General features: G+C 42.7%; 1 protein-coding gene and 1 long non-coding RNA gene across 34 annotated transcripts in view; one reads left to right on the forward strand and one right to left on the reverse strand.

Annotated features, from left to right (window-relative positions):
* The window catches only part of AUH (AU RNA binding methylglutaconyl-CoA hydratase), a 143,898-nt gene extending 134,318 nt beyond the window's left edge, over window positions 1–9,580 (reverse strand). For all 33 annotated transcript variants that reach the window (XR_012424881.1, XR_012424878.1, XR_012424891.1 and 30 more), the window contains exon 1: window positions 9,289–9,580. Coding sequence is in view for 17 of the 33 variants with exons in the window: in XM_074017843.1 (XP_073873944.1) it covers window positions 9,289–9,550 (262 nt within the window). In the remaining 16 variants the exon portion in view is untranslated. The remainder of the gene's footprint in view (window positions 1–9,288) is intronic.
* A 96-nt stretch (window positions 9,581–9,676) lies between these two features.
* Window positions 9,677–16,636, forward strand: LOC135967490 (uncharacterized). Its single transcript, XR_010581647.2, has 2 exons — window positions 9,677–9,880; window positions 15,811–16,636. It is a non-coding gene; the product is annotated as an uncharacterized lncRNA (long non-coding RNA).
* Window positions 16,637–19,066: the final 2,430 nt, after the last annotated feature.

A 19,066-nucleotide genomic window follows, 5' to 3' on the forward strand; every position in this document is an offset into this window, starting at 1 on the left:
AAAATGTGGTTTCATCATCTTCAAGTAGATACAGAAGTAACAGCTAATAAACCTTGTTACATGCAGGTATTACAGCATCTGCTTTTTCTAGGATGCCAGTTCTAAATATCTCAATTTTTTTTTTTTTTGTTCATACTACATAGTTTTCAGTAATTCTATGCCAGGTTTCTCTCCTGATTTCTGTCTGATACACTTAACCAGAGGGCACTTCCATTTAGATGTCCAACAAGTACTTTCAACTCAACCTATATAAAACAAAGTTCATTATCTCTCCCACAAACCCAGCTGTCACTCCTAACTGCCCCATTTTTTAAACCAAAAACCATCATCTAAACCCAGCCTCCCATTCCTTCCAGTTACCAATTTTCTAAAAACAATACTAAGCATAGAATTCAACCCCTACTTAAAATCCTTTCATTATTTATTTCAAAATATGCAACTTCAAAGATCTTAATTTGATATTCAAAGTTCTGCACAACCTCTACTAACCTTCTTGTTCCTGGAGTAGACAAATTTTCACTGTGTATCAGAAATACCTTCCACTGAGTCAGGGTGGGTATGGTTCTTGTTTGCAACTGAGTTAAACTGAAGACAACAAAATGTACACATGCCTGCGCTGTGCAAGAAACTGTGCAGAATCATTTTTTAAAGTATAAAAATGAACTTCTGCTCACAAAAGAGTAAATCTGCAAGAATGCCAAATGCTCTCAGTACAGAGAAAAGCATGAAGGACTGCTATCTGACAGGATCTGTATTAAAAAGCTGCATGACTTTAGGGAGGTCCCAATACTACTGACAACAGCTACCACCGGTAGGCCTCAGGCACTGCTCCAGCTGCTTTAAGCGAATTAACTCACATAATCCCCAACACAACCCAAGAGGTGGGCACTATTTTTATCCTTAGTTAACAGATAAAGAAATGGAGACTTGGAGAGGTGAAGTAACTTCCTTCAGCTATTAAGTGCTAATCTAACTCTGTATTTGAATAAAACTGTGTTACACTGTTCAAGCTTCAGTTTCCTCAGGAAGAAAATCAAGCAGCTAAGACTAGATGTGTCCATTCATTCAAACATACTGAGGATGTACTATACTGATCAGCAGCCAAGGAACTAGAGTCTAGGAGAGAAATACAAACATTAATAATCACAGAAATCATTAATAACCATAAATGTCATTAATAACGAATTCAAACTGCTTTACAAGCTTTAAGTGGTGCCACAGTAACTTGTAACCAGAACTGATAATGGTCTAGGGCAAAAGGAGATGGATAGGGAAAGCTTACCCCAGACAGTGGAGGTTAGAAGGATGAGTAGGAGTTAAGGTGAGAGGGAAGGAGAGGGGCTGACTGCCAGGCAGAGAAAACAGGAAAAGCATAAACTAGTCACGGTCCCACTGAATGTCCTGTCACCTACAAGGCGAAGAGAGTGACCAATGAAAGTAAACAGGTGAGCACAGGCCAGAAATATCCTTACAGACCTGCTGAAAAGTCTGTTCTTCATCCTAAGAACCACTGAAGGAGTTTACGTAGGTATAAACATACACACATGCACATATAAAACTGGAGGGGGAACAGTTTCTATATTTGAAGATCATACCAGAAGTAGATAGGGGTGGGAGCTTCAAGACACGACTGGAGTCCAATCAACAGATAACAGGTCTGGCTGAGATAGGCAGTGGTAGAAATAAAGGAAAGTGAAAGGATTCAAGAACCATTCAAAATTTTAAATGAGTTAATGATGCCTAGACAGAGGACTGATTTAACTGGAAGAAAGTGTTAAGGAGTATTAACCAGGTTTCTGGCTTCAGCAATTGGATGAAAGAAGATGACATTTAATGAGACAAAATCATAAAAAATACCATGGTGAGGGTGGAGGGGAGTAAAGCTCATGAGTTCTGTTTTGAATTAAAGTGAATCTGAAGTGCCTTTCAGACATCCAAGCTGACACCACTTCCAAGGGCTAAGAATGCAGGCTCTAAGGTGTGATTGCTGGGGATGAAATCCCAGTCTGCCGCTTACTAGCTATTGGGCAAGTTACTTAACCTCTCTGATCCTCAGTTTCTTACTCTATGAAGATACTGACAGGTCCACACTCCATGGGACTGTATTAGAATCAAATGATATGATAGATGTAAAACTTACAACATGAGCACCCAATTATCCTCCCTTCTAGCATGAACACTTCTCATGCAATAAGTATTAAAGTTTCACCATAATTTCTGCTAGATAGGATACTGCTAACATTATTACTGAACTGTAAAGTGCCATGAAAATGTTTCTATCACAGTCAATTCCAGCAGTTTTGGTCACATATTTGAGACTTGATGTTTTGAGTACTTCCACTTCAAAAAGCTAGAAATCAGTTCTGCAATCTGAAATGAAGTATCTAATATGTAACAACCGTACCATCAAATGTATCTGTAGGCTTTTGGTACTCTAAAATGGAATAAAACCTTAGCTTTTATTCAGCAAAGTCTAAACTTTTTTGTTTTATAACTGTCTCACTTTAATTCACAACTCAATCACTTCTCAAGAACTCAATTATCATGCATCCTCCTCACATAACCTAGACAAAAGTTTACCAACTCAGAAAAGCTTAGGCATTCACATGCCAACCTTAATTTTCCTGACTTTTCACAAAACATACAAAAATCTTCAGTGAATCTGTAACAAGGTCACATCACAGCATTAATCCTGCTCTATAAAGCTCACACAACTGAAAGAAGAATGTAACAACTTTGCTGAGACTTTAAAAAGAAACAGAAATACATTTTGCTTAAACAAAATTGAAAAAACACACTCAAAGTGAAAGTCCTCCTTCCCTAGAATCAACTCATTCCCCTCCCCAGAGGAAGCCACAGTTATCACAGTTACATGTAATGTAACCTTCCAGAAAATGTTCAACATATTTACATACAGAAACAGAGTTGTATATTACCATTTGGCTTGTTGTTGCTATTTTACATAAATGGATCATATGTTCTGTTGGTGCTATTTTACATAAATAGGTTCATACATATTTCTTTCTTTTTTTTTTTTTAAAGAGACAAGGTCTTGTTGTGTCACCCAGACTGGAGTGCAGCGGCTCCATCACAGCTCACTGCAGCCTCAAAGTCCTGGGCTCAAGTAATCCTCCCGTCTCAGCCTCCTGAGTAACTGGGACTACAGGCAGGCGCTACCACGCCCAGCTGGATTCACCAATTTTCTGAACTAAAGTTGAGTTAATTAACTAAAGTTCTCAATGAAACTCAACTAAAGGTCTCAATGGAGCTAGAGACCATTATTTTACATGAAGTAATTCAGGAATGGAAAACCAAACACCGTAAGTTCTCACTTAGAACTGGGAGCTAAGCTATGGGTACACCAAGGCAAAACAGTAGTGTAACAGACATTGGAGAGTCATAAGGGGGCAGGGTGGGAAGGTTGAGGGATTTTAAAAAACTACATATTGGGTACAATGTACACTACTCCAGTGATAGGTACACTAAAATCTGAGACTTGACTACCAGACAATTCATCCACTTGTAACCAAAAACCACTTGTACCCCAAAAGCTACTAAAATAAAATAAACAAGGGCATTACATGATAAAAACGGGGTCATTTATCCAATAAGACATAATAATCCTAAATATGTATGCACCAAACAATAGTACATCAAATTATGTGAGTTAAAAACTGATAGTGCAAGGAGAAACAAATCTACTATTATAGTTGCAGATTTTAACTTACTTCTATCAGTAATTGACAGATCCAATAGGCAGAAAATCATAAGAGTATAGTTGAATTGAGCACCACCATCAATCAACTAGATCTAACTGAACAGTAGAGCCAACTGCATATAAAATTCTTTATTTGCAAAAGGCACAATTTTGTACATAGAAAATAGTAAGAAATCCACTTAAAAAAAAACTATTAGGAACAAACTAACAAGTTCAGCAAAGTTGTATGATACAAGCCAATATACAAAAACCAATTTATTTTGTAATTTCTATACAATAGCAATGAGCAATCTGAAAGTGAAATTAAGAAAAATCTATTTAAATTCAAAAAGAATATTTTGGGATAACTTTAACTAAAGTAGTGTAAAACCTATATACTGTAGACTGAAAACTACAAAACACTGTTGAATAGAAAAATATATCATGATCATGGATTGAAAAAATTAACACTGTTAAGATGGCAATACTCCCCAAATTAATCTACCTATTCAACACAATCCCTATCAAAATCCCAACTTTTTTTGCAGAAATTCACAAGCTGATCCTAAAATTCACGTGGTAATACAAGAGTTCCATAATAGCCAAAACACTCCTGAAAAAGAACAAAGTTGGAGAAGTCATGCTATCCAATTTCAAATTTCACTACACAGCTATAGTAATCAGTTTGGTACTAGCATAAGGATAGATGCATAGATCAATGGAATAGACTTGAATATCCAGAAGTAATCCCTTATATTTACGGTCAATTAATTTTCAACAAGGGTACCAAGACAACTCAACGGTGAAAGACTCATCTTTCCACAAATGGTGCTGAGACAACTACATAGCCACAAGTAAAGGAATGAAGTTAGACCTCTTACTACACACCATATATAAAAATTAACTCAAAATTGGATCATAGTCACAGATGAACATAACAGTGAAAACCATAAAACTCACACAAGAAAACATAAGTGTAAATCTTTGTAAACTTGGGTTAGGCAACAGTTTCTTAGATATAATCTAAGGCATAGCTACAAAAAGAACAAATAGAGAAATTGAACTACATGAAAATTAAAAACACTAGTTCTTCAAAATATACCATCAAGAAAGTCAAAAGACAACCCAGAGAATGGGAGAAAATATTTGCAAACTATCCATCTGACAAGAGACTTGTATCCAGTCTCAACAATAAAAAGACAACTCTCATGCCTCAACAATAAAAAGATAATCCAATTTAAAAAGTGGCAAAGAGGCCAGGCGCAGTGGCTCACACCTGTAATCCCAGCACTCTGGGAGGCTGAGGCAGGCAGATCACGAGGTCAAGAGATCAAGACCATCCTGGCCAACACAGTGAAACCCTTAGCTAGGCAGGGTGGCGGGCGCCATGCGGGCACCTGTAATCCCAGCTACTTAGGAGGCTGAGGCAGGAGAATCCCTTGAACCCGGCAGGCGGAGTTTGCGGTGTGCCGAGATCGCACCACTGCACTCCAGTCTGGGAGACAGAGTGAGATTGTCTCAAAAAAAATTTTTTTTAATAAAAAATAAAATAAAAAAGTGGCAAAGGATATGAGTAGACATTTCTCCAAATGTATGCACATGGCCAATATGTACATGAAAAAATGTTCCAACAGGGAGTTGAACCTGATCTCAAGCTCTCCTACAACAGAGCCCCATCATGGTAGTCCTTTTGAATAGTATTCCTCAACATCTTTTAAAAAAGAAAAAAAAAAAAAAAGATGTACAACATCACTAGCCATGAGGGAAAACCAAATCAAATCACAAAAACTTACCATTTCCCACCCACTAGAGTGGCTAATAAAAGAACAATACCACGTGTTGCCAAGATGTGGAGAAACTGGAGCTCTCATGCTTTGCTAGTGAGCATATAAAATGCAGACGCTTTAGAAAACAGTTTAGCAGTTCCACAAAATGTTAATCATTGAATTACCATAGGACCCAGCAATCCCACTCCTATGTGAAAATATAAAGATGACCACAAAAGCTTATACTAATATATGAATGTTCTAAGCAGCATGGTTCACATTATCCAAAAAATGGAAACAATCCAAATATACATCAGTAACGAATAGACAAACAAAATGCGGTATATCCATACAATGAATATTACTTGGCCATTAAAAGCATAGAAGTGCTAGTTCAAGCTACAACAAGGATGAGCCTTGAAAATATAATGATACGGGAAGGAAGCCACAAAAACACCACTTATTATACTATTCTTTTATAGACAAATCTATTGATACAAAAAGTAGATAAATGAAGGTTTTTTTAAGGCTGGAGGGATAAGGGGGGGAGTAGGCAGTGACTGCTAAAGACTACAGGGTTTATTTTTGAGTTGATAAATGTTCTAAAATTGGCTTGTATTGACAAAGCATAACTGTGAATATACTAAAAACAACTCTACATTTTGAATTTTATGTTATATGATTTAAATCTCAATGTAGATGAGATTAAATCTTAATCTTAAAGATTTAAAAATACATACACTGTATCTCAATACATATATTTACTGAGATATAATTTACATACCATAAAATATATAAAAATATTATTTTTTAAACATGAAAAAAAACATATGAAAGGAATCAACTTGTTAAATAAGAAAAGGCAGTAGATACAGAAAGACCTGCTACCTCTGCTGCAGTCCACTTGACAAGCTTGGACAAGGATGCTGTGGGTAAAGAAGCACATGGAAAGGTTTCAGACACGGGAAGACCGGATGACAATCTAGATGTGAAAGAGGAGGAAGAAGCAGGTATCAAGGAGGATCTGCACTATGCAAGTGCTTGTTTGCTCTATTTCTGCCAGAAGCTGTTCTGACATGGTTCACAAAGATGATCTTGAAATGGTTCATAATTATGCCAAATTGCAGGAAGGCTGGTAGGGGAAGGGGAGGAGTCATTCCAGAAAGTGTGTGCAAAAGCTACACACAGAAAAGAACAGGAAAAGGCAGAGCTCAGGTCCAGTGGCAGAGAGATAGACTATGAGACGTCTGACGGATAAGAAGGCCCTGCAGGCAACGGCGAGCCTTTGGAGGTGTTTAACTGAGCAGATTCATGGTTTTTGGCCTTGAAAAAAAGGTAACTCCATCACCCCTGGGACGAGAAAGTGGGAAAGAGAACGCTTGGAAACCAGGTGACCTATGAAGAAGGCTGTTGCAGGAGAGACCTCTGTAAGCCATGACCAGGACTCCTGCTCTAAAACTGAGTAGGATGGACAACAATGCAGAAATAACCACTAAAGAAATTTGGTGTTCAGGCGCAGTGGCTCACGCCTGTAATCCTAACACTTTGGGAGGCCGAGACGTGTGGATCACCTGAGGTCAGAAGTTCGAGACCAACCTGGCCAACATGGCAAAACCCCATCTCTACTAAAAATACAAAAAAATTAGCCAGACGTGGTGGCGGGCACCTGTAATCCCAGCTACTCGGGAGGCTGAGACAGGACTATCGCTTGAACTCGGGAGGCAGAGGTTGCAGTGAGCTGAGATTCCACCATTGTACTCCAGCCTGGGCGACAAGAGTGAAGCTCCATCTCAAAAAAAAAAGAAAGAAAGAAAAGAAAAGGAAATTGGGTTGTAGAGCTATGCCTCCCACAACAAATTACAAATGTGGAGCCCAGATAACAGATGGGACCTGGTGTATTCCGCACTACGTGCCCCACCCACCTAAAGTGCTGCATGCTGTTCGGAGTTTCTGTGACTAGGAGAGTTATCCTATTCCTTAGAGGCTGCTGAGAGCACCAAATTTTGGACCCATCTCAAAGAGAAACAAAGGCACCCAGGACACTCCTTCACCTGTGGTACCCTTGACCTGTTTTTCTTTGCACTGCTTATTGCTGGTTCAACAGTAAAGCAAAGCAAAGCATAAGTAATGTTAGCCAAGCCTGAGTCGTCATTCTTGCCAATTCTCAAAGGAGGCGGGGTCAACTTTAAGAAACCATGATGTATGTCCTATCTCATCAGGAAATGAAGGCTAAAGAAAAAAAAAGAAACCAGGACGTCCGAAAAACATCTTCGTGTATTATCTTTTATCTGATATTCTCTCTTCAAATCCTAACTTAAAGTCTTTCCAGACATTTTGCACAAATATTCCTTTAATTGCATTCAAGTCATAATGACCAAAATAATAGAATATGATGCATATTAGTAGCTGTACTTGCAATCCCTTTATATCTAACATATTGTTGGTACACTTAATGGAAGTGAAGTCCCAGCATGACTAAGCTTACCCAAAAGATGGTGGCATTCAGGCTCTAATCACCCCAGTGCCAGTCTAGGCTTCCAGCTGAATTTCTTACTATTCTGCTTATGCCACACTACTGCCACACTTGCCTTATGTTACGTCCCAAATACACCACACATGTTCACATCTCCATGCTTTTGACCATGTTCTTGTCTCTCTCTGGAATAATAAGTAAGGAATAAAGTAATTCATCAAACTCCTGAAGCACTGCTATGGGCTAGTGGCAATTTATATTAACGATCTCATCTCACCTTCATAACAAACCTATAAAGTTGGTATTATTTTTCCTGTTTTACACGTGAGATAAGTCTGCCCAAGAACCCTCACAAATGGCGAAATCCACTGCCTATTAAAGAATGCCTTGGAACCCCTTTCATATGGCGAAACCCTGCAGGTATTACAGCCCTTTCCTCCTACCATGCCTTGAAAGTTCACACAGCCTAATAATCAGGATCTGCTTCACTATACTAAAAGCAATCATGACTTACACGCTTTTCACTTCTGCTTAACACATTATAGGTGCTCAACAAATGCATGTCAAAATTAAAAGACTGGTCCTCTGGCTTAACCCGGGTAAACTGCCGTTCCACCCTTCACGACCCTTTTAGCTTTTCCCTGCACTGGCAGCGAAAGGAACTGAGCTTTAACAGTATTCCCTAGAAATGTCAGCCTCCTTCAAAGCCTTCAACCCTCTGTATTGTATTGCTAATGATGTCTCCTCCCGCAGTAGGTAGGTAGCTCAAGGGCAAGATCCATACCACCCACATTCTTATCGCCAGAGCTGAGGAAAATAAAAAGTGCTCAAAATTGTTTAAATGCAGTGGAACAGTCCCTCAAGACTAACTTTCTAGGAGAAAATGAACAAGAAGAAAAATTGTTCCAGCTGAGCAGCTTCAAATTTAAGACTCTCCGTAATAATAAAAGGCAGTTTCACTGCAGCTTTTACAACTCCACCACTAATAGCTGAGTTTACAGAAAGCCATTACACAGCAAGAATAAAGCCTGGTAGCAAGGATTAAATACCCAGGGTATATATTGACCTTGGCTTGTCTGGAGCGGAGGGCGTAAGCTGCACTTCTGTTTGCCGCGCTGAATGCGGTCACTTTACAGGTAAGCTGCTCTGGAGTACACGTTTAGGTTATTAAAAGCAGAAAATAGGTGCACAAGGAAACTGCCACGCTGGGTGAGGGGGGAGGTGAGGGAGGGGAGGGACGGTGCGCCTGCCCGACCTCGACCCCGCGTCCAGCCGGCGGACTGCACCTTTTGCCCGTCCTGAGGGCGAGCGGCCGCCCGCTGCCCCGCGCCTGCCCCGCGTTCGCACCTCACCTCGGTTCTCCTCCTCCAGGTGCCTCACCCGCAGCTCGTCCTCGGTCTTCGTCTCAGAGCTGTAGCCCCTTTTCGGGGCGGGACCACCGGCCGCAGGCACCCAGCCCTGAGCCCAGATCGCCGGGCCCACCCGCCGGCCTGCCAACGAGCTGGGCAGCCTCAATCCCGGGCACAGCCGCGCACTGCAAGCGGCCACCAGGCGAGCACCGCCAGCATGCAGGGCGCCCAAGGCCCCAGGTGCCGCCGCCACCGCGGCCGCCATGTTGTCTGTTTACGGCGTGGGCCTGCGACTGCCGCTCCGCCCCCGCCCGGCGCCGACCTGCAGCGCGCACGCGCACGGCGTCCCGACCCGCAGCCTCGCTCCGGCCTGGCCCCGCCCTCCGGAGCCGTGTTCCCGCCCCTCACCGCCCCGCCGAGGCCCCGTGACCCGAGGCCTTGCCCCATTTTCCGCGCGAGGTTGGATGGTTTGTCCAACACAGAAGGAAAGAAAGTAGTGTCCGAGGCTATGGAATAGTTCAGGGAAGCCTCTTCTATAAGAACTATCCGGAGGGAATTGTCTCCCCGTACTCCCTGGACCAAGCCCTGCTGTCCTGTAAGTAAGGTGCAAAAGTGAACAAAAAAAGTTTTGTCTCCTCCAGTTGGCTGAAAGTGAGGCAGCCCGTCGTGGGACACTGCCTTACTTATGGATCTCAGGTTGTCGGTTCCAATTGGTGGGTTTAGAGCAAGCAGGCACAAGATCCATGGAGTCACCCTGTCGCTGTGAGATGGTCACCGGAGCCCATCTACACAGTCCATGTGCGTTAGGGAGGTCAACGGGTGAGTCAAACAGGCTGCATTTACCTGTCCCATAGGGAGATGGTCACCAGGAAGCAGTTGCATTAGGCAGATATCTGGGTGGATCACGTTGAAGAACTGGGAAGAAGCAGAGAACTAGTAACTGTGTCAAAGGTAATTGACCCCTGCTTCTCATATGAGAAAGTTAAACATTCAAAATGGATGCCAAGGCAAAATAAAATTGTGAGAATTCACTCTACTAGTGATGGCAGCAGCTGCTCCCGACGGCCTGCTGCTGCAGCGGGGAGGCATGGCCAGGGCTGCATGCTCTCTGGCAGGAGCCAGGGACAAGCAGGAGACCCACCCCTTCTGAGTTGGGGTGGGAGCTCCCTGGGTGCCTCTGAGCACAGCTGCAGATTGGGGCCTCCTGCTCCACAGAGCAGGCAGGAGCACCACCCACAGTGTGGCTGCAGATCTGAGCCTCCCTGTGCTATTGAGGGGCCAGGAGCAGGCAAAAGCCCTGCCCTCCTGGGGGCAGCTGCAGCCACCCAAACCACGGCTGCAGCCCCAGGCATCCCTGCACTCTTGGGGGCCCAGGAAGGCCCTGCATGCCACTGCAGGCTCAAAAGTGCCTGCTCCTGCTGCCTGGCTTCTCCCTGCTGTTGGCACCTGCTCCATTCTTGGAGCAAAGTTGAGGCTGAACCCAGGCACCATGAATGGCAGTGGGAGGCAGACAGACTCCTGGGCAGAGGGTGTGGGTCCCCAGTGAGGCCCCAACTTCTGACCAAGGAGGGCCTGAAGGCTGGGGGTCAGGCTGTCAGCCCCATGAACCAGAGTAGGAACTTGTGGTGCCTTTTCCAAGGCTGCCCATGGCTGCCCCTGGACCAATCAGCAGCAGGCACTTGCTCCCCTCTGAGGCTCATAAAATCCCCAACTCAGCCAGAGCTGAGCAGGCAATGGGACAGCCAGCTGCAGAGAGGAGCTACCCTCTCAGCTGAGAGCTTCAGAGACTTGCAGAGATGTCAGAACTACCGGCTTCAGAGAGGAGTGACCCTCTCCAGGGCCTCCTCTCTCCTAGGAGCTGGACAGACGTCAGGATGACCTGCCTACAGAGAGGAGCTATCCACTACAATCTCCTTTGAGCTGTTTTAACACGCAGTAAAGCTCCTCTTTGTCTTGTTCACCCTCTACCTGTCTGCATACCTCATTCTTCCCAGACACAGGACAAGAGCTCTGGCAAAGGTGCCACCAGCCACAGAGGTTTCTGGCCAGGAAATCGACACCCCAAAGGTCCCATAACACTAGGAAACTCAGAACTGTATTTACAGATCAACCATTGCAATTATTGCAATTATGTAGTTACTATTTATTAGTATTGGTCTCCAGTTGTTTTGATATCTTTATGTGGGTTCATCAATAGATTGTAAATTTAAAGAAAGCTATTATACAGAGCTCCTGACAGTGCTATTTAAAATAATATAGCTTCAGATAAGACTGATAATTGACTAGGACAACTGCAGAAAGATAATCGTAGATTGTTTGGGTTATAGAAGAAAACAAAGGACCACCCATTATTTCTAAGGGCATTGAGCCTGAAAGAAAAAATGCAACATAGAGGACTATCCCCTTCCCTGTTATTTGGGACTCTCGTCCTTATTTACAGTAGTCATGCAGATATCTCAGGTCTGTGACCAAGGTTGATTCTAAAAATTAATGCAACTGATGAACATCGCCATGACTATCACAACCTGCCAAGAACGACAACTAATAGCAAACTGCCAAATACCAGGAATTTAACAAATTCCAAATCAAATCGACATGGCTTTGGATCCCTGCTCTATAATTGCTCCACTTTGAGACATCAGTGAGTTATTTAAATACTTCATGCTTCCACTTCTTCATCTACAGTATAGCTAATAGGTCTATTTCACCTTATGAATTCTTTTTTTTTTTTCTTTTCAGACAGAGTCTCACTCTGTCACCCAGGCTGGAGGGCAGTGGCATGATCTCACGTTCCGGATTCAAGTGATTCTCCTGCCTCAGCCTCCCGAGTAGCTGGGACTATGGGCACGCACCACCATGCCCAGCTAATTTTCGTTTTTTTTTTTTGTTTTTTTTTTTTTGTGGAAACAAGGTTTTGTCACATTGGCCAGGTTTGTTTCAAACTCCTGACCTCAGGTGATCCACCTGCCTCAACCTCCCAAAGTGCTGAGATTACAGTCGTGAGCCACCATGCTCAGCTGAATTCTTTATCTTCAGTTCCTTCACCTATAAAACGAGAATAATTATGCCCATTTATCGGGTTGATAAGTATGTAAAACCCTTGGCATCAAGAAAGGAATAGGAATAGCATAGAAATATTAGCTACCATTTACCAACTTCCTTCTCAGTCTGTTTAAGAAGGCAATTCAGTATCTTATTTAATGTTCAGGAAACTTTCACATTGGTATTACTATCCCCATTTTTATAGATGAGGAAACTGAGATTGAATTACTTACCAAAGCCTGCATCTGGGAAGCCATGGAGCTGGAATTCAAATCCTGATACGTCTGACCCCAGAGCCTATGTTCTTTCTCTTTTTTAAAAATCTTTTAATTTTTTTTTTCTTTACTAGAAACAAGGGTGTCACTGTGTTGCCCAGGCTGGTTTTGAACTTGGGCTCAAGCCGTACTTCTGCCTGAGCCTCCCAAAGTGCTGGATTATGTGTGTGAGCCAGGGGGCCCAGCCGAAGTCCATATTCTTAATTACTAGTTAGAACAGCCTTTCAATAAATGTTAAGGCACTCAATAAAATGGCATGACCTCTGGAATTCCTTTCTACTTTTCAATGAAAGGTTGTCAAGTATGGAACAGGAATAATGAGTATCAGTTTGGGAAAAGGTGGGTAGGGCTTGTTTTCTGAAATGAAAAGAGTATAGCCAGGTGTGGTGGTGTGCACTGGGAGGTTGAAGCAGGAGAATTGCTTGAGCCCAGGGTTCCAGGTCAATCTGGGCAACATAGCAAGACTCTGCCACTGAAAAAAAACAAAACAAAAAAAAGAAATGACAAGAGTGAAAGAGTGGAAAAGCTGGAGTGTTCAGAGTACTACACTCACTAATCTCCTGATCTGCTTCTACTTCTTCTACATCCAGCAGAACTGTGAGGCAAACAACCCTCCTTTCTTTAGAAACTACCCAGCCTCAGGTATTCTTTTATAGCAATGCAAAATGGACTAAGACAAGGACCAAATATTGCTTTCTTAGTATATCACGATATCATAAGCCCCATGGTGGCCTTTCACTCCAAAAGGTCTTTTCCTACCTAGTCTGAGTACTTATCTCCAAATGGAGGGATTGGATGTCAAATCCAGAAAATCCAATCTCTAGAGCCTTGAAGGGATCCAGTAAGCCTCACCCAAGGACACTACCCCCAGAGAAAAGGTATGTTTGAAGACACCCTCTCTCGCTCTGCCCTGCAGACTCCTTGGCCAGACACTGCAATCCGCCCCCACCAAGGTTATTGTAGGTCTCATTCTAGGTAGCAAGCATGTGTGCCTGTGAGCTCCATGACCTCTGGAGAAGAGCAGGCATTATACAGACAAGTAAAGAGAGGCGTAAATTACTGAAAGTTACCTAGCTAATAAATTACAAAGCTGGAACTCAAACACGGTACTCCAAAAAACTGAGTTCTTAATCACAACTTTCTTTTGTTTGCTTTTCCTAATTGATTGTAAGGGCTTCATGTTCCCCACCACTACTCTGACCCCCATCAGTAGGGAGTTTTATCAAGCTCTTCTGTTACAATTTCATTTGGAAATTTCACCCTTTACATTGGATCCTGCATGATCATGATTTCCCAGATACTGCTTCTTCCCCCTGACAATTCCATAGTTGCTGATTGTGTATACGTGCATACATGCAAATATACAAACACATGCACCATGCCCTGAAAATACAAACCTTCATCATCTCAGGATGAGAGGGATGGGGAGACTGGGGGATGAGATCAAAAAGGTACATGGCATCTTTTGGGGATGATAAGGATGTCCTAAGTTGATTGTATGATGGTTGCACGAACTCTGAGAATATACTAACAACCATTTACTTGTACATGTTAAATGGGGGGATTGCTTGGCATGTGAATAATACTTCAATAAAGCTGCTGCAAAACTCAGGAGATGGGATTTGGGATCCTTGAAGAGATGATTGATTGAGTGAGACAGAGAAAAACACTAAGTGAGATCAGAATATCTCCCTGTGCCAGAAAACACTGAGATGCTGCACAATTGACAGAAATGTGAAAGGCCACGGCTCGGAAGGGTTTCTACTGGCCTAGCCTGGGGCAGTTAGAGCATTGAAGAGACCCATGCTAGTAATTGATACAAACATTTAGCATTTTCTAAAGATATCAGTGAATAATTAAGTAAATGGATGGCAGATGGTAGAAGCCAGTTTCTCCCTGTTGGTATGGCAGAATACAGATAAGCAAGGGAAGGAGGACAGGATGATCTGTGTGATAAGGGGTTAGCACTGGGAACATCAGTGTGAACTCATGTTTAGTTTAATATAGATATAGATGGACACACGTAGAAACACCTATAGATAAGTATATGTACACACGTGAGTATACACACATCTCTTGCTCTGTCAACTAAGATGAACTAGAAGCAATAACACACCGGCAACAATGAGCACACCTAGTGTCAGATCTTGGTTTCTAATACCATCCTCCAGGTAAAAAAAAGAATTCGCCATTGATTCTTGGAGAAACAGTTGACTCTAGGACTGGAGCAGGAAATATACAAGATGAGTCTGAAGGATGTTGTGGTGCCAGAAAATAAGAAAGTGTTCAAAATAACCCCAAAATGATGGGCATATGTCAAAGAGATGCAGGAACCAACTGAGAGAGTTCCCAGTGGCCATAGCTGGAACAAGACGAACAATAAAATAAAGTGGCATAGCATGATATCCAAAAGCATCAAATAAATATCCATGAATCCATACTGACACAAATAAATGATTGAATAATTAAATGAGAGAGAAGAGACCAAACTCCCAAGCAGAAGAATTTCCAATAATTCACGCAGATACTCTGCCCTACCTGAGGAAGGCGTCAAAGATAAACAAAGCCAACGGTAGTTAAAGTAGTAAGGACAGATATTAATCAGTGATATACTATTGTAATAACGTAATACGATATTCTTGTCTGCTTTCAGCAGGTCTAGGATAAGAATTGTCCGTAAAATTTTAAGTCTCAGATCAAGAGGCCCACCCTATTGCTTTTAACCCTCTTAGTTGTAAGGTAGGTGGTATCTCCCTCCTACCCTTCCAAACAGGTAAAAAGAATACCTGCTCTATCAGGGTATAACTAGACATCTTTTGTCTTAGCCCCCTCCTGTTTATAGTCTGTGCATTCATTGTGCCTTGTTGCTTAAGCACTTGTCTAGTGGATGAGGATTTTATTCTCTCCTCTAAATCAGCCATCCTTCTATGGAGTAAAGGGTACTGAAGAGGGTGTATCAGTCAGCTCGGGCTGCCATAACAAATACCACACACTGGGCAGTTTAAACAATAGACATTTATTTCCTCAAAGTTCTGGAAGCTGTAAGTTCGAGATCAAGATGTCAGCAGGGCTGGTTCCCTCTGAGGTCTCTCTCTTTGGCTTGCAGATGGCATCTTCTTCCTGTGTTCTCACGTGGCCTTTCCTCTGTGCGTGCACATCCCTGGTATGTCTTCTCCTTATAAGACCATCTTTCCAACTCCTTTTTCAGTAAATGGTGCTGGGAAAACTGGCTAACCATATGCAGAAGAATGAAACTGGAGCCCTATCAATCAACATATACAAGGAAAATAACTCAAGATGAAATAAAGACTTAAATTTAAGACCTCAAACTATAACAATCAGAGAAGAAAACCTAGGAAATACTCTTCTGGACATCCACCTAGACAAAGAATTTATGGCTTAGTCCTCAAAAGCAATTGCAAGAAAAACGAAAATTGGTAAGTGGGACCTAATTAAATTACAGAGCTTCTGCACAGCAAAAGAAACCATTAACAGAGTATACAGACACCCTACAGAACAGGAGAAATATTTACAAACTATGCATCCAGCAAACCCTAATATCCAGAATCAATGAAGACCTTAAACAAATCAACAAGAATAAAACAAATAACCCATTGAAAAATGGGCAAAACTGCCAGGCATGGTGGCTCACACCTATAATCCCAGCACTTTGGGAGGCTGAGACAGGAGACCACTTGGGCTTAGGAGTTGGGAGACCAGCCTGGACAACATGGCAAAACTCCATCTCTACTAAAAATATAAAAATTAGCCAGGCATGGTGACACACACCTGTAGTCCCATCTACTGGGGTCGGGGGCTGAAGTAAGAGGATTGTTTGAGCCTGGGAGGCAGAGGTTGCAGTAAGCTGAGATCGGGCAACTGCACTCCAGCCTGACTGAGAGCGAGATCCTGTCTCAAAAAATAAAAAATGGGCAAAGGAGATGAACAGACACTTCTCAAAAGAAGACATACAGTCAGCCAACATATGAAAAAATGCTCGATATCACTAATTATCAAATAAATGCAAATAAAAACCACAATGACAGTGGTCCCCAACCTTTTTTGGGATCAGTGACTGGTTTCAGGAAAGACAATTTTTCCATGGACTGGGCCGGGGTGGCGGTGGGAGGGAATGGGGGTGAAACTGTTCCACCTCCGATCATTGGGCATTAGAGTTTCATACATAAGGAACACTCAACCTACATCCCTTGCATGCACGGTTCACAATAGACTTTGCCTCCTGTGAGAATCTCATGCCTGCGCTGATCTGACAGGAGGGGTGTCTTGGGTGGTAATGCTCCCTGGCCCACCTCTCACCTCCTGCTGTATGGCCCGGTTCCGAACAGTCCGTGGACCAGTACCAGTCTGTGGCCTGGGAGTTGGGGACCTCTGCACAGTGAGATACCATCTCACGCCAGTGAGAATGGCTATTATTAAAAAGTCCAAAAATAACAGACGTTGTCAAGGCTGCAGAGAAAAGGGAATGCTTATCCACTGCTGGTGAGAACGTAAATTAGTTCAGCTATGGTGGAGAGCAGTTTGGAGGTTTCTTAAATAACTAAAAATAGAACCACCCTTCGACCCAGTAATCTCATTACGGGGTATATACCCAGAGGAAAATAAATACTTCTACCAAAAATGTACTCATATGTGTATCACGGCACTATTCAGAATAGAAAAATGTGACACCTATACACCACGGAATACTACGCAGCCATAAAAAGAGTGAAATCGTGTCCTTTGCAGCATCATGGATGCAGCTGGAGGCCATTATCCTAGGCAAACTAACTCAGCAACAGAAAACCAAACACTGCATGCCGCCACTTATAAGTGAGAGCTAAATCTTGGGTGCACACGAACATAAAGACGGAAACAATAGACACTGGGGACTTCAAAAAGAGATGGAGGGAGGGAGGCAAGGGCTGAAAAACGTCCTGTTGGAAGTACCATATTCACTATCTGGGTGATGGGATCAACAGAAGCCAAAACCTCAACATCATGCAATATACCCTTGTAACAAACCTGCACACGTACCCCCTGAAACTAAATTTTAAATTTTAATTTTAAATAAAGGACACCTTTCCTGTCAGATGAGGGCCTCATCCTTATGATCTCAATTAACCTTCATTACCACTTTAAAGGCGATATATTCAAATGCACTTACACTGGGGGTTATGGCTTCCGCCTATGAATTGGAGGGTCACAACTCAGTCTATAACAAAGGGATTCTTCCTCAGTTTCCCGTAGCCAGTTCTGTAGACCTACCCCCATATCCCTGAGCCTCCCCAAATCTGTGGCAGCCTCCCTGGATGATAATAGTGCCAACAGCCCACACCTCCTCTTATGCCCACAAGCACCCTGTCTCCCCCTGTTAAGGAACACAATTCACCAAAGGTCACATAGCTAGTAAGCTGTAGAACCTTATGCAAATCCATGCAAGGTATTTTGTCATAACCTCCTGCCTCCCTGTTCATGTTCTCTTTTTTCTCCAGGACATCCAGTTATTCTCATTGAAGTCTTTGTCATAGTTAGGCACGAGGCACTGACGGTAGAGGCACTGATAGAATAATGCTTCCTTTTGCTCAAAGAATAGGCGTTAGCTAATCTCCTGATCATTAGTGCTTTCAGCAGCTTCAGAAAAAAAAAGCAACAGATGACAGTGCAGTTGGTTTGTCTCTTTGATTCGTGACTATCCAGAAATTAATTTACCCAAAAAAAAGCAGCAAATAGATTCTACTTCTCAAGACTTTGCATGTTGTTCTTTTTGTACTGCGCTATCAGGGTCATACTTGTCTCGTTGAGTAAAGTAGTTTTCCATTTGTATCATAAAGAGAAAAATCACTTGGGCATTTGGGGGACTAGCCACCAAGCTTTGCAAAGGCCAGGTCTGTAGTATGTTAGACACTGACTCTCCCAGGCCGGACATGGTGGCTCACGCCTGTAATCCTAGCACTTTGGGTCGCCGAGAACAGTGAATCTTCTGAGCTCAGGAGTTCGACACCAGCCTGGGCAACATGAGACCTCATCTCTCAAAAGAAAATTAGCCAGGCGTAGTGGCACGCACCTGTGGTCCCAGCTACTCAGGAGGTAGAGGCAGGAGGATCACGTGAGCTAGAAAGGTCCAGGCTGCACTGAGCTGTGATCAGGCCACTGAACTCCAGCCAGGATAACAGAGGGAGACCCTGAGACCCTGTCTCCAAAAAAAAAAAACAAAAATGAAACCAACTCTACCACTATCAGAAAATGTTCTCTTTTTTGTTTGTTTGTTTTGTTTTGTTTTGTTTATTTATTTTTTTTTTTTTGGATGGAATCTCACTCTGTTGCCCAGGCTGGAGTGTAGTGGCAAAATCTCGGCTTACTGCAACCTTCGCCTCCCAGGCTCAAGCGATTCTCCTGCCTCAGCCTCCGGAGTAGCTGGCATCACAGGCACACACTATCATGCCCGGCGAATTTTTACATTTTTA

This window comes from Macaca fascicularis, chromosome 15 (genome assembly GCF_037993035.2).
Source record: "Macaca fascicularis isolate 582-1 chromosome 15, T2T-MFA8v1.1".
NCBI classification, from domain to species: domain Eukaryota; kingdom Metazoa; phylum Chordata; class Mammalia; order Primates; family Cercopithecidae; genus Macaca; species Macaca fascicularis.